The sequence below is a fragment of the Lontra canadensis genome, unplaced genomic scaffold (genome assembly GCF_010015895.1).
Source record: "Lontra canadensis isolate GAN:19392208 unplaced genomic scaffold, GSC_riverotter_1.0 scaffold89, whole genome shotgun sequence".
Lineage (NCBI taxonomy): Eukaryota > Metazoa > Chordata > Mammalia > Carnivora > Mustelidae > Lontra > Lontra canadensis.
Window position 1 is genome coordinate 5,862,508 of NW_022631083.1, and position 15,824 is coordinate 5,878,331.

Sequence of the window (15,824 nt, forward strand, 5' to 3'; positions counted from 1 at the left end):
GACGTGTTTGCAGTGAAAGAGGGGACTGTGGTCTGATGCGAAACAGTCTCTTGCAGGTCCTTGTAGGTCTCTGGCCGGGTGTCCTGGGAAGCCTTAAAAGTGTTTGCAGGAAAGTATCATCATGATGTAATTGGCTTTTAAAAATATCCATTTTGGGTGCCTGGGTGGCTCAGTGGTTAACCGCCTGCCTTCGGCTCGGGTCATGATCTCAGGGTTGTGGGATCGAGCCCCGCATCGGGCTCCCTGCTCATTGCAAAGCCTGCTTCTCCCTCTCCCACTCCCTCTGCTTGTGTTCCCTCTCTCACTCTCTCTGTCAAATAAATAAAATCTTTAAAAAAAAAAAAATCCATTTTTTTCTACTTTTTAAAAATATTTTCAGATTTACAGGAAAGTCCCCAAGATTCACCAGTTAACATTTGCTTTATTTCTCTGTGTGCATGTCATTATTTTTCTGACTGTCTGAGAGTAAATTACAGATATTACTGTCTTTTACCCCCTGAATACGTTAGAGGATACTCTCCAGCTAACCACCGTCCAACGATTAGAGTTAGGAAACTAATATTGGTATGATATTTTCATGTAATCTACAAACCTTATCCATATTTCTCTAAGTATCTCAGTCATGTCTTTGGCAGGAAAAAAATAAATCAGACAGATCCATGCTCAGCTCCATAAATTCATGTGGGATACAGTTATCTTTTTAGCCTTCGCTGATCTACTAAAATGGTTCTTTAGCCTGTCTTTGTCTTTAATGATCTTGATATTTTTGGAAAAAGTACTGCATTTGTCTGCTCTGGCTAGACTGGGCGACTTAACAGACATTTATTTCTCACAGTTTGGGAGACTAGAAGTTCAAGATCAGGGTGCCGGCAGGGTTGGTGTCTGGTGGGAGCTTTGCCCTTGGGTTGTAGATGGCTGCCTTCTTGCCGTGTGCTCACGTGGCCTCTCTGCAGGGCGGGGGGGGGGGGGGGGATAAAGGGGAAGAGAAAGGTGTCTGTCATTTAAGGACATTAATCCTGTTGGATCATGGCACCACATTTATGACCTCATTTAACCTTAATTACTTCCTTAGAGGCCCTATTTCCGAATGCCACCTTGGGGGCATATGTTGAACGTGAATTTGGCGGGGGGCGGGGTGAGCGGGGACACAAATATTCAGTCCCTAACAAGTGCACTCCAATTCTTTTATACAATATCTCTCAAATTGCTTTGGTCATGTGTTTCCTCATAAATACATGCAGGTTATTCATTTGTGGCCAGAGTCCCACAGACACGATCTAGGGGCCTTAGTGCATCATCGTGGGAGGCATACAGTGTCCTCTTGTCTCCTTACTCTGACACTAACTTTGATCACTTGGCTAGCTGCTGTCTGGCAAGTGGCTTCTCTATGGAATTACTATTCTTCCCTTTGTAATGAGTCAGTGTCTTGTGGGAAGATTCATCAAGACCCTGTATCTATCCCATTCCTCATTAAAACTTCACCCCCTAGTTTTAGCTTCCATTAATGAGTCTTGCCTGAACCAGTTATTACTATGATGTTTGTCAAATGGTGATTCCCTGACTTAAGCATTCTTTCTGCATTTATGTGTTGGCGTTATTGTAAGGAAGAGGTTTTCCTCCTTTGCACTTTGTTATTCCCTCATTTATATCATTTATGGGCTCAGGAAATTGTGCTTCGAAAATGTTGCAATTCATTATCGTCTCCAAAACTTAAATTGTCCCGTATTTGCCAGTATTGGCCCCTTCATGTTGGCTCCCTCTATGTCCTTGGTACATCCTCATTAATCTTTCCTAATTTTTCAGATTCATCTGGCACTTTACTTGCTCCAACTGTGGATTCAGGGACTCCTGGCTCCTCTTAGCAAAGAATCTTGCTTAGACACCAACATCTGGGTATTAAATACCCATTTTTAAATATATATGTGACCAGACCTACTGATCATCAGAGCTGCATATTTTAATGTTAAGAAGTTTAAGAAATTGTAGGTATCCCAAGAACAGTGTTGTGGAAAGAGCTCTGGACTTGGGTTCAGGGAGCTTGCTGGTGAGTTCTGACTCTACCGTTTGGTGGTACATCCTCTCACCTCTCTGCATTGACATTTCTTCTTTAAATTAAGGGCATCAGATGAGGTTCCAAGGCTCATCCCAGTTATAAAACTGCCTGCCTACTTGTACTTCTCTCCTCTCTACCTCCTCCCCATGCCTGTTGGGTGCAGCCACTGGCACTGGCAGAATAAAGATCAGAAAGCCAAAGGGACATTTGAACTTTGCATTTTAGCACATAAGAAGGGGGAGGGAAGACAGGCTGCTCTTTTGTACCCCTGTCCCAGTTGCAGGTAATGAGGACCAAGGCTATGATGGGAGCAGGGGGCGGGGGTTAACTTTCAATCTATGTAGCCCCCTTCTTAGCAATCTGCAGTTGGGATAGACTCATTATCAGATCAGGTCCTCTCTCTTTCTGGTAGACTATCTGTCTAGACTCCCCACAGTTTTCATCATTTCTTTCTTTTTCATACACTACTCATTTGCTGTCTCTCCATGGAAGCCATTCCCTTAACTTCTCAGCATTAGTTGGGCTCTACCTGCAGAGAACCCATTGCCAAGATGGCTCACTCCTCTGGTTGGCTAATTGGCATCCGCTGTTGGTGCCTTTCTACCTGCATCTCTCCGTGGGACCACTTAGGCTTCCTCGTGGCATAGTGGTTAGGTTATTATGCCATAACCAAATACCTCAGACTGGTTGGCTTCACCAACAGAAGTTTATTTCCTCAGAGTTCCAGAGGCTGCAAGTCCAAAATCAAAGTGTTGGCAAAGTTGATGTCATTTGGAGGCTTAGCTTGCAGAGGGTGTCTTCTCGCTGTCCCCACTTCTTTCTTTGTGTGTGCCCCACCCTGGTGTCTCTTCCTCTTCTTAGAAGGATATCAGTCATATTGGATTAGGGCTCTACCTTAACGGCCTCATTTCACCTTACATCTTTAAAGACCTTCTCTTCACATACCATCACATTTTGATGTACTTGGGGCTCCAACATTTGGGGGCAGCGCATAATTCAGCCCATAACAAGTTCCAAATAGAAACAGAAAATGGAAGCCTCTAGTTCCTTAAGACCTGGGCCCCCAAACCTGGCACCACATCATTTCCTCCATATTCCATCAGCCCATCGTAAAGCCCAGATTCAAAGGGAAGGAGACATAGACCTCCGCCACTGGATGGAAAGAGTCAGAGAACTCTGGAGTGATCTTTTAAAACTACCAGCCTTGCTGGGAGTGTATTGCTGATCTGAGCTGACCTGGACCCGGAGAGGCTAGCTCCCCGTACTTTGTCCCGACACCGAGTATAAATGGACTTCTCACTCCTTTAATGAAATCTGTTCGTCAGTCCTGCCAACCTCATTGCCATGCTGTTGTCCTAGGCTGCTAAGAAAGGTATTTGGTTGAGAACCAGTGAGCGTTATTTGAAAACCCACTACCAACTTGCCCACTGGTGCCTGAGCTGTAGCTGCTGTTCACAGCTGGGGAGCTAGAAACCCTAGGGAATGGTGATAAGTCTGCCCTGGTTTTTCCATGTCTTCTTGATTTATCGTATTTTTCATAATGTACTACAAGCTTAAATGTTTTAGAAATTGAAATATACCGTAACTTCTACTTCTTTCTGCCATTTATGGTCTCTTTTACCCCACCTGATGAACAGCCCCCCCTCCCCAAAGACATCTTTGCCTGTTTTGTTCTCTGATGGACCCCAAGTGCTTACAACCATGTCCAGCACTCAGGAGGCACTCGGGAAATACACACAGGATTGAAGTGCAGGTTGACTCCGTGTTTTCAGTTGTCTGACGGGTAAAACCCATTTTCTCTCCATTGCAGTATAAACAGGCAGTCCGCGAGCTGGTGCGCTGTGTCGCACTGACGAGAATTTGCTATGGCGACTCCCATTGGAAACTGGCAGAGGCACACGTCAATCTGGCTCAGGGCTACCTGCAGCTGAAAGGTGAGTTCCTCACAGACCCAGGAGGATCACTCCTTGGGTTTCTGCTCTTCCACGCAAATGTGACTCACAATTGCCTGGAAGGATTCATTAGGCTTTCTTGAATTGTCTGCTGTCCACACATTGAAGAGCCCTCGCCTTTCAGAAAGAGTCAGTAAGATTTTTTTTTTTTTAAGATTTTATTTATTTGACAGACAGAGATCACAAGTAGGCAGAGAGGCAGGCAGAGAAAGAGAGGAAGGGAAACAGGCTCCCTGCCGAGCAGAGAGCCCGATGCGGGGCTCGATCCCAATACCCTGAGATCATGACCTGAGCCAAAGGCAGAAGCCTAACCCACTGAGCCACCCAGGAGCCCCAGATTTTTTCTATGATCTATAAAAAGAGAAGGAAGATTTGAGCCCTTTGGATGACTTTGGAGGACTCTTTTTTGAACATTTAAATTCAATTAATTAACATATGATGTATTACTGGTTTCAGAGGCACAGGCCTGTGATTCATCAGTCTTCTCTAATATCTGGTGCTCATTATATCAGCTGCCCTCCTTAACGGCCATCACCCAGTTACCCCATCCTTCCACCTTCTTCCTCCCCAGCAACCCTCAGTTTGTTTTCTATGATTTAAGAGTCTCTTATGGTTTGTCTCCCTCCCTGGTTTCATCTTGTTTTATTTTTTTGGAGGACCTTTTTTTATGATCTTAAAAGTAGGGTTCGTGGGAGAGAATTTGTTAGCTTGGAAGGCCCTGTAGAAGGGGCCCAGTGGAGTAGGGGCCTAAAATAAGATCCATCCACATTTGTTTTGACGGAGAATCTCTTACCTATACATGGCCCTTCTCCTCCCCCACAAAAAACACACAAACCAAGAGACTAAATCAAGCTGGCAGTGAATAAAAGGTAATGTATCAGCTCATACAGCTTGAAAAGCCAAGGCCAAAACTTGCTGTAGACTTAGCCGGATCCGGGAGTTCACACAGTGTCATCAATCCTGTGTCTTTCTCTTATCCCACCGCTCGGCTCTGTTTCTCTCTGTGTGAACTTCAAGCTTAGCCAGGCTCTGCCCACATGACAGCAGCAAGGCTTGCGAAGCTTTAAATTTCCCTCATCAGCGTTCCCAGGACAGAAAGAACATCTTTCCACCCAAATCTCAGGGTTTGGGGGCTCTAATTGGGCTGACTTGGATGGTATGTCAAGGGCGAGGAGTAGTTTGATGGGCTAGATCTAGATCTGCCTTTCGGCTCCACTGGATCCTGGGGGACAGGCTGGCCTTGGTCAAGTTGCTTGAACTGAGTGTGCAGGGACCCAGGTGTCCCCAAAAGAAAACAGGAAGAGGGATGGAGGCAGAGAGGGCAAAAACAACAGGATAGCATGTCCTCTCCATTCTCCCTGGGCGTCCTAGGACGAGGTGTAAAGAGTACGTCTCCATACTCCTTTCTTCAACTGAAAAACAGTGATAATGATGATGGTGGCACTTTAACTTGCCACGGTGGACCAGTGAATACATAAAATAACAAGAAATGGAAAACACCGCAATGCTCAGCACAGAATTACCACCCAATACATTTGGCTAAATCTGATTATTGACTGGTCCCACCTATTAGATCAAAGACTGTTGGAGCCAGAGGGGACCCTGGAGATCGTCTAGTTCAAACCCTAACCCCTGGGAGGCCTGGGTGGCTCAGTTGGTTAAGCCGCTGCCTTCGGCTCAGGTCATGATCCCAGGGTCATGGGATCGAGTCCCACATCGGGCTCCTTGCTCAATAGGGAGCCTGCTTCTCCCTCTGCTTATGCTCTCTGCCTGCTTGTGCTCGATCTCTCTCTCTCTCTCTCTCTCTCAGACAAATAAATAAATAAATAAAAATATTTTAAAAGAAAAAAAAAACCAACAAACGCTAACCCCTTCCTATAATTTTAGACTCAGAGGGAACGGGAGCTGAAACAGCTTACCACAATTTACATTGTTAGTAAGTGGATGATCCAAGACTCAGACCTCAGATTTTGCACGCCAGTGCTAGTGGCCTGGCATCTGGGATTTCAAATGATGCTTTTCTTCCACAGCCCGCTACCTTTTTGCATGATAGTCTTTCTTTTTCAATTTAGAGTCAAAGCAGCCTCTACTCTTCATGAAGGTCTTATTGAAAGCCAGAGGCCATGCTAACCATCTCCCACACATGTTCTCATTCATTGTTCATCACAGTCCTATACGGGGCATAATATTATCATCGCTATTTACAGTTGTGGAAGCTGAGGCTTCAGAATAAGTGGTGGTTCAGGGAACTCATTCTGGGCACTTGGATATCAGAAGCCAGTGTTCTTAAACCTCAACCCACACGGCCTCGGGTAGACTGAGTTCCTTAAGGGAATGTACCGAAGTTGGTAATACGGTACACCATTATTTTTGTCATATCGCATGCGTAATTGGCACTAGTAAATTTCGCGTAGGTTGATTACATGTGTGCTTTAAAAAAATTAGACGAAATTCTCTGAAGTAATGAGCGCTGGGTGTTGTATGCAACTGATGAATCACTAAATTCTACCTCTGCAACTAATAATACAGTATATGTTAATTAAATTGAATTTAAACTAAACATTAAAACAAACAAACAGAAAAAAATTAGACAAAATTCTCTACGCATTCCCACATGGAGAACCTACCCTGGATTTTCTCCATCAGAAAATATACTCTTCTGTTTTATAGACGCAGGAACAGAATTAATTTCATATTTTTGGCAGCTTTCTTTTTTAGAGATTTGAGATATAATTTCATACGATGGAAAAATATAAGACCAAAGGTGTATGGATGCGGGCGGAAGAGAGGATGCTGGTGTGGGGGGAGGAGGATAGGGGTGTGGGGAGGCGAAAAGCCCTGAAACCTAACCCGTGACCCCCAGTGTCACCCTTACCACAAGTTAATAAGCCCATGGAAGAACTCTGGCGTGCACTGGGGAATTAGTGCTTGGTAGTGATTATTTTTCTCTTTGTTCCATTTTGTTTCATGTTAGTCAATAACGTTGTACAAATAAGAGATTGTAGCACATTAGCTCATTCGGTCATTGGAATCATATTTGTAAGTTTTTGTAGATTGTCACTGTATTTGTATTACGTTAAAATACATCTCTGAAGTTATGATTAGAGGTGGACAAGCAGAAGATTCAGAATTTTTAGTATTTCATTAAGACCGCTGTCACAAAGCCAGGATTTAAAAATTCATGAATATCTAATTTCCTGCCCAGAATGCTATAGTCCTGGCATTCCATTTGTTTTCTTATAATTATTTAGAACCTATTGTATCGCTGATATTGGTGAGGTTTCAAAGTTGTTCAGTTCCCGCTCACTCTGTTTACTTCTAGAAAGGCCATTTGGGGAGAAAGTTGTCTTATGTACTCGGTGGAAACCACTCATTTGGTTTTTACAGTCGGGACAGTATTTCACGCTGTCCTGACCCATTTCTGTGTGTCTCTTGCCAATGCTTGAGGGAGACCTCATTCAATTTCCCAGCCAGAGATAATTCTAGTCCCGTCCCACTGACGTGAGAGAGAACCTGAGACCTCTTTTTCTTTGCCCGCAGGACTGTCGCTGCAAGCAAGGCAACATGCGGAAAAAGCCAAAGAAATCCTTACCAACTCCATTGCGCCTCCCTATGACGACAACACAGATGTTTTTAAGTGTTCAATTGAGCTGTTCCATACCATGGGGAGAGCCTTACTCTCCCTTCAAAAGTATCCTTTTGTTTCTAATATTTCCACCTAGAAATGCCCGCTGTAGTGATTATATTTAATTTTCTTTCTTTTTTCTTTCTCTTTTTTTTCTTTAGGATTTTATTTATTTCTTTGAGATAGAGAGAAAGAGCAAGAGAGAGAGAGAGCATGAACAGGGCACAGAGGGGGAAGCAGACTCCCCGCTGAGTAGAGAACCTGAAGCAGGGCTCGATCCCAGGACCCTGAGATCATGACCCGAGCCAAAGGCAGATGCTTAACCCACTGAGCTTCCCCCAGGCGCCCCTTTATTCTCAAGGCCAAATCAAAAAGTGACTGGTGGTTCAGGAAGGGTGATGGGAAGTTTAAGAGCCAAGGATGTCCAGGAACTGGGGGCCCAGAATCTAGAACCACGTGTGAAGTTTCCTGAACATAGCCCAGATTTAAGGAAGCTTCGGAGAATTTGTCGAAGGCAGAGCGACTTGCAAAGGAGCTGCTGCAGTGTGAAAGGATTATAAAGGAGGAATGGATAGAAATCCAAGCACGGATCAAATTGTCATCTGCACAGTAAGTTTCCAGTTTAGGTCATTTTGAATACACGATGACCAGGGGTTCTCTGCCAGAAGAATCTTCTTCAGGCAGAAGGAGCTTTTCCACGATGCTGTGTCCGTGGCTTCCCTGTGGCTGTTGTCTAGAAGCAAAAGAGGACCATGGTCATGTCACAGCAGCCACAACCAAGGCACGTACGTCAATGACACTTTATTTTTTATGAGATTTTATTTATTTATTGGTGTGAGAGAGAGCACAGAAGGAAAGGGGAGGAGCTGGCTCCTCCCAGGACCCTGAGATCATGACCTGAGCTGAAGGCAGACACTTAACCAACTGAGCCACCCAAGCACCCCTTCCTCAGTGTTTAAATCACCATGTATTTCATACCACAGAGATGAAGAAGATATTTATAATATGCATAACTAGGAGAGAGCTCGTATCTAGAATCTATAAAGAACTGCTGTATATCAATAAAACAGAGACAAGCGACTACACAGAAAAGTGAGCAAGAGACTTCACAGAAAAAGGATGCCCACATAGCTAATAAGCATGCTAAATGTTCTACCTCATCAGTCATCAGGGAAGTGAAAATAAAAGTCATGAGCTAACTACTACAGCTCCACTAGAATGGCTAAATTTTTTTAATCTTTGTTTTTATTATGTTCAGTTAGCCAACATATAATACATCATTAGTTTTTGGTGTAGTGTTCAATGATTCATTAGTTGCATGTAACACTCAGTGCTCATCGCCACAATTGCCTTCCTGAATACCCATTATCCTGTCACCCTATCCCCCAGCCCCCCTCCCCTCTGTAACTCTGTAACCCTCCATCTGGTTCCCAAAGTCAAGAGTCTCTCATGGTTTGTCTCCGTCTCTGATTTCTTCCCATCTAGTTTTCCCTCCTTTGCCCTGTGGTCCTCCACGCTATTCCTTATGTTCCACAAAGGAGTGAAACCATATAATTGTCTTTCTCTGCTTGACTTATTTCACTTAACATAATCTTTTCCAGTTCCATCCATGTTGATGCAAATGGTGGGTATTCATCCTTTCTGATGGCTGAGTAATATTCCATTGTATACATGGACCACATCTTTATCCATTCATCTGTTGAAGGGCATCTCAGCTCCTTCCGCAGTTTGGCTGTTGTGGCCATTGCTGCTATAAACACCAGGGTGCATGTGCCCCTTATTTTCACTGTCTGTATATTTGGGGTAAACACCTAGAAGTGCAATTGCTGGGTCATAAGGTTGGCTAAAGTTTTTTGAATGACTGATAATATCAAGTGTTGGTAAGGATGTCAGGGTCTCAAATACTTTCTCATATGTTGTCATTTAGAATATATTTGGTATAACTGCTTTGGAAAACTGGCTTTATCTTCAAAATCTGAATGTTCATCTACTCTATGACATAGCAGTTTCCCATAAATAGAACAGAAATGCACACATATGTTCACCGAAAGACAGCCAAGAATGTCCAAAGCTACGTTATTTGTAATAGCCGAGAATCAGAAACAACCCAACTGTTCATCAAAAGCAGAATAGATAAAATTGTGATCTGTTCATACTAAGGAAATGATCACACTGCTCCTCTGCTTCCCATCATGGATGACTCTCACACAAAATGTGTCATGCAAGTAGCCAGACGAAAGAATTCATACTGTGTGGTTCCATTTATGTAATGAGAGGAGGAAGAGAGCAAACACTGGGAGGGCCTGCCATCCAGAATTTCTTCCCACCCAGAAGTAGGTATTCTATTTTGTGTTGTAAGACAGAAAATAAGCAAATCGGAGGTCCAAGATCTGATATCTGTTGCATCTGTTGAAACCTAACTAACGATACGAAAACTTAATGTCCAGAAAAAAAGGGTTAAACTATCCTCAGCCAGAATACCCCCACCTCCTCTAAGACGTCTTTCCAAATAGCAGTACCAAATCTTGCCAGCAGATGGCGCGCCTCGTACACATCTGTGCTGAGTACCCAACAAGAATGTAAATGTTTCCAGCTGTCCTGCAAAGTTACTTTGTGTTCAGCTGAGTTGTGTTAAACTTCACCACTTCTTTCAGTGCTGGTTCTTCACAGTGACATACTCCCTGGTATTTGCATGTTTCAACTGCATGGTTTTCATCTGATCACTCTGCTTTGTTTCCTCATTAAATTATGAGTATTTTGCCTACACAGAGCTGCTTTAGAAATTTACAAGGCTTTGTTTTTGTACATTTCTGCTTATGTTCACAAGCACAAGGGCCTTTTCTTTTACCAGATCTCGGTGGTAGAAGACCGGGAAAATGTCTCTGGCAGCTCTCATGGGATCTGTGTTCCTCTTAAAAGGGTATCTTTCATGCATCCTCTCCCTCCTTCTGCCTCGCCTTTTATGGTACCCATCAGGCCAGGCTGGTTCTTTTCTCCTTGGGCTGACAGATAAATGCTGCGGGGTGACTCATGCTCCGTGTCTCTATCCCTAACTGCGGGCTGAAGCCTTGTCCCTTTTACCTGCCCTCCTCTGTTCTAGCGCTACTTTTATTCACAACTTAATCATTAACTTCGGAGAGTGAGTCCAGAACATGTTCCTATGTGCCCCCTTGTTTTTTGTTTTTTGTTTTAAGATTTTATTTATTTATTTGACAGAGAGAGAGATCACAAGTAGGCAGAGAGGCAGACAGAGAGAGGGGGGAAGCAGACTTTCTGCTCAGCAGGGATGCTGAGGCAGATGCGGGGCTCCATCCCAGGACCCTGAGATCATGACCTGAGCCGAAAGCAGCAGCTTAATCCACTGAGCCTCCCAGGCGCCCCATCCCCCTCGTTTTTCTAAATGTGATCGAGAAACTCGGTAGTGAAAATGGGCAAACCCTTCCCCTGTGTTAAGAATTATTTTCTACCGCGGTAGCCACCTGGGGAGCCACCCAGGCGCCCCAATATTTTATGTTTTAAAATAATCTCTACACCCACTGTGGGGCTCAAACTCATGACCCCAAGATCAAGAGTCACATGCCCTACAGACTGAGCCAGCCAGGAGCCCCGATAGACCCTTTTTTAAAAAGTAGTAATTATAGTTATTATCCAATGCAACATTTCTCTTTGTGCAGTTTCATCTCGGAAATAATTTGGTTTTAAACATGTGCTTATATCTTCACAGTCTAAAATTCTGTACTTCAAGACTGCCCCTGGTGTGCGATATTCTTTCCTGTTCTTGTCCTTTGCCTTGGGAAAGGCTAAGCATTCTTTGTCTTTGCTTTTGTGAACCACCTAAGCTAAAATCAAGATAGTCTTATGTTTTTATTTTTAAGCTTGACTTTGTTTCTTTGTTGTGCTTCCTTGTAATCCAGTATAGCCTTGAGATTTGGAAAGTGATTCTAACATAAGCTTTTCCAGGAGGGAAGGAGATGAGGAAGGTTTCTCCCTTCCTAGTATTTTCTGGGAAGGGGTAGAAGGTAATGGAATAAACAGTGGCATGTGGGATTTCGTGTATATCTACCTGTCACCACCTCATTGGTATGCTGAAATTCGACTTAGTTCCATAGGCTTCCCCATAAACTGTCCCCAGTGGATTTTATTGAGAATTTTTGATACTCTAGTAATCACCTTTACTCTCTTGCTTTTAGATCCTACAGTGTTCAAACCAGTAATCTCTAAATCTTGCTTTCAGGGCTCAGCTCTATTTTTTTAAGTTCATACCATCACCTGGAGGTCCTTGGTGTCTAAGCTAGTACCTCTGTAGATGTGTTTCTTTAAAGAATCCCCTTCTCTGCCTCTCTTTTTTTGTGTATAAAGTCTCTGATGAATGCTCCTGCTTCTCCCTTTCCTCCTCCGGGAAATGCCCTGTCCTTCTCCAGAGATGTTTCTCGGGTCAGCTCCTCCCCTAGGACGCTATTTGCCTAGCATGCCTTATGCTTGTTTCACAAAGAAGGAAATGATTTCTTTTTCTGGTGTTCTTTTTCGTCCTCTATTCCTTTGATTAAAGAAGTGCTCTTCCCTTACACAAAATCTGATTTTTGAAAAATCAGTGTTGTTTTTTTTTTAATGCAGAGAAGCACAAAACTTCACATGGCACAAAACTTAATATACTTTCTCTGCTCTCTATTTCTCGAATCCCTTAAAGTTTGAAATTTCAGAGTGTTATATTTTTGTCTTTCCCTTTCTAACACCTTATAAAACACATTTCCTTACCTCCTTCTAATACACATTTCCTTACACAACTACAAATAATAACGTGGTTTTAGGCAACCACACCAGCCACTGATTCTTGACCACGTTCTGTGTTAGGCTCTTACAAAGCGCCTTTTAGATGGGTCTCATTTAGTCCCATGTGCTGGGCACTCTTCCTAGTACCATTATCAAATGGAGCAACCGATGGGTTGGGAGGTCATTTCCCGGGGTCACACAGCTGGGAATGGCAGAGCAGAGCCAGGTCCCTCTACCAAACTTGGGTGTCCAGGCTCCTCACCATGGCCCAGATCGCATTCGCTGTGCAGAAAAGAGACCCAACAATACGGTCTACAGAGCAAAGCCTTTAGATGTGTGTGCCAGAGGGTAGGCAGAAATCCAGATGTAAGCCTTTTCTCCCTCTAGCTCTAAAAAATCCCACTTGTCCTCTTTCCGGATTGATTTCACGAGATTTCGATTATCAGCAACCTTCCCACAAATCCCTTGCTTTTCGTTGTTGCTCCGTGTTCTTGCCAAGTTCCGGAGCTTTTATTTATTTATTTTTAAAGATCTGATTGATTTATTTGAGAGGGAGAGAGAGTATGAGTGGAGGGAGGGAGGAGAAGCAAAGGCTGAGAGGAGAGGGAGCAGCAACCTCCTTGCTGACCAGGACTGGTGATCCCAGGGCTGAGGACCGAGCTGAAGGCAGACGCTCCACCAGTTGAGCCGCCCAGGCGCCCCCAAATTCCAGAGTGCCTTAAAGGGAGACCCTCTGTTGTCTTAGCGATACCAAAGACATTGCATTCACTTGTGGCCTGTTGAAACAAGTCTCCTCCCCTGTGAGATCTTCTGAAGCCTATCTGAAATGAGATAGTGTCTCATCACGCGCTCTGGGGAATTACTGCGGATGTATTTTCATTCAATAAAATATGTTGTGGTTGAAGTTGTGGACCTGCCAAATTCACATACTGCCACATTCTGTTGTTCAAAACTCTCTATCTTTTCATCTGTCTGGTGTTTCCTAAAGCTGCCTAAACATATTATGGGCACGCTAGACAATAAATCCTCAAAGCGTTCCCGGCAGGCAGAGAAAAGCGGAAAAGGAGACAATGTTGCCATCCCAAACATTACACAGACTGAATGAGACTGGCGAGATTACCTGAAATGGACTGAGGCTTTAAGTGAGTTGGGCGGGGCGGGGAGGAGGGGGAGGCAAGGCTCTCACGTAAACATTCCCTGATAGGGTTCCCCCTCCATTCCTTTTTTATTAAATATATTGTGAAGCTAAAGTCATCTTATTTCCTGTTTTGTCTTTTCTTTTACGTGAGCAGCGTATGAGCTCCAGAAGGCTCCTCGGAGATGACATTAGCTTGATAAGCCTCGGCTCCCGGCAGTCACGTGGGTGCCAGGACCCTGGACAGAGAGCCGGCTGCAGCCTCATGGGGCGGGGCCCAGACTGTGCTTCTGTATTGGCACACAGGGAACTAGAGAGGGTCGCCTTTGTTCCTCTTTGCAACAGCGTAAGTTACAGATACTGTTAGGCAAATACATACACACTCACAAGCTTACCAAATAGGACATTTCGGGTACAGGGAGGCCTGTTCTGTGTCCTTTCCAATCCCGTTTTCTTCCCCCAACATTACAGGCAATCATTATGCTTAATTTAGTGTTTTTCATTCCTCTGAATGTGTGTGTGTAGATAGATATAGATATAGATATATAGATATATAGCCATGGAAATACACAGTATTATTTCTCATTTTTCAAACTTTCTATGTATATTTCCTTCTGTAGCTTGCTCCGCCCCCAATTACATTTGTATTTTTGAAATGTACTCCTATCAGCTGTTACACAGATCTCTGGTCTCTTCATTTTATTTATTTATTTATTTATTTATTTATTTATTTATTTATTTATTTTTAAAGTAGGGCTTCCCGCCCATCATTGAGCCCACTGAGGGGCTTGAATCACAATCCTGATATCATGACCTGAGCTGAAATCAAGAGTCAGACGCTTAACCAACTGAGCCACCCAGGCGCCCTTCTAGTCTTTTGATTTTAAACCCACACATTGTGTTTTATCCATCGGACTTTCCCCGATTTAATCATCAGTGCTCACAGGGCAAACACGTAAATTCAGTGGGATAAAATTCCAATTTCACTCTTGCACATGTCTCTTTGGGCACACATTCAAGATTATCTCTGAGGTCTGTGCCCAGGGGTGGAATTACTTACTTGGCAAATATCCACATTCTCAGCTTGACCGAGTTTGCCCAAACACCAATCTATGCTCTCACCAGAAGGATATGGAAATTCCCCATTACTCTGCATTCTTGCCAACACTTGATACTGTCAGACCTCTTATCTGTGCCAATCATATGGTTTCTTTAACTGCCTTTCCCTGATAGCAAGGTCGAACAACATTTTGTATGTTTGCTGGACATTTGGAAATCATATTCTATGAATTGTCTATCGGTATCTTTTGCTATTCTTTAATTGGGCTGTTTGCATTTTTCTTATTAATTTGTAGACATTCTTCATGTTTCTGGCAAGTTGTTTGCTCATTACATATATTTTATGTACTCCCAGGGTGTAATTTGGTCTTTTTACTTTCTTTATGTTGACTTCTGATGTATAGGAGTTTTTATTTTTAAGGTGACTGAATTTACCCAACTTTTCTGTTCTGATTTATATTTTATGTATCTTGTTTAAAAAAGTCCTTCTCTACCCACAGTCATGGAATTACCTTTTCTTATATTTTTCTCTCAAACGTATCAAAGTTTTGGTTTTTAAATTTAGGCCTCTCTATCCCACTTAGAACTTTCATGTGCATGGTATGAAGGATCTAATTTTTTTTTTTCCCCTGTGGATGACCTAAGTAAGGGGGTAAAAAGGACTTTCTGCTACAAGAGAAAGAAGGACTCAGGGTTTGAAGAATTCAGTGCTTTGAAACTTGGGGCCAATAATGGGCTGACAAAAAAATCTTTTAACTTTGGAGTGTTCAGAAATGGCAACAGGTCACCTTCAAGTATGGACGCCTCGTGTGTGATTGTGTCCCTTTGGGGCTGGCTCCCCGCTAAAGTTCAGCTGGCTGGATGTCATGGGATTCGTGAGATGTGCTTTCATTTGGACATTCAGGTTTCAGAGGCAAAACTATGGCCAGTGAAAGTCACGTGTTTGTTCTTGATGAATTTGCCGGCTTCTGAGTCTCTGTCCCGGTGATATTCAAATTAAATTTCCAGTCAGGGAGACAATAGAAAGTGAGACTTGAGCCCAGTGTGATTTAAAAAATATACATATGTATATGGTGCTCCCATGTTGAAGTAACTGCTCGGGGTGAGTATACCCATTGTTCTTCTATTAGGGAAGCTGAAGGAAGAGAAACCTGGAGTTGGCCAGCAGGGGTTCCATATTCACTTGCAAGGGCTGCTGTAAGAAAGTACCACCCACTAGGTGACGTGAAC

General features: G+C 43.4%; 1 protein-coding gene across 6 annotated transcripts in view; it reads left to right on the forward strand.

Annotated features, from left to right (window-relative positions):
* TTC23 (tetratricopeptide repeat domain 23) overlaps positions 1 to 15,824 on the forward strand; it is a 97,651-nt gene that overhangs the window by 20,277 nt on the left and 61,550 nt on the right. For all 6 annotated transcript variants that reach the window (XM_032836034.1, XM_032836033.1, XM_032836035.1 and 3 more), the window contains exons 3-5: positions 3,864 to 3,987; positions 7,546 to 7,696; positions 8,114 to 8,239. In XM_032836034.1, coding sequence (XP_032691925.1) covers positions 3,864 to 3,987; positions 7,546 to 7,696; positions 8,114 to 8,239 — 401 coding nt within the window. The remainder of the gene's footprint in view (positions 1 to 3,863; positions 3,988 to 7,545; positions 7,697 to 8,113; positions 8,240 to 15,824) is intronic.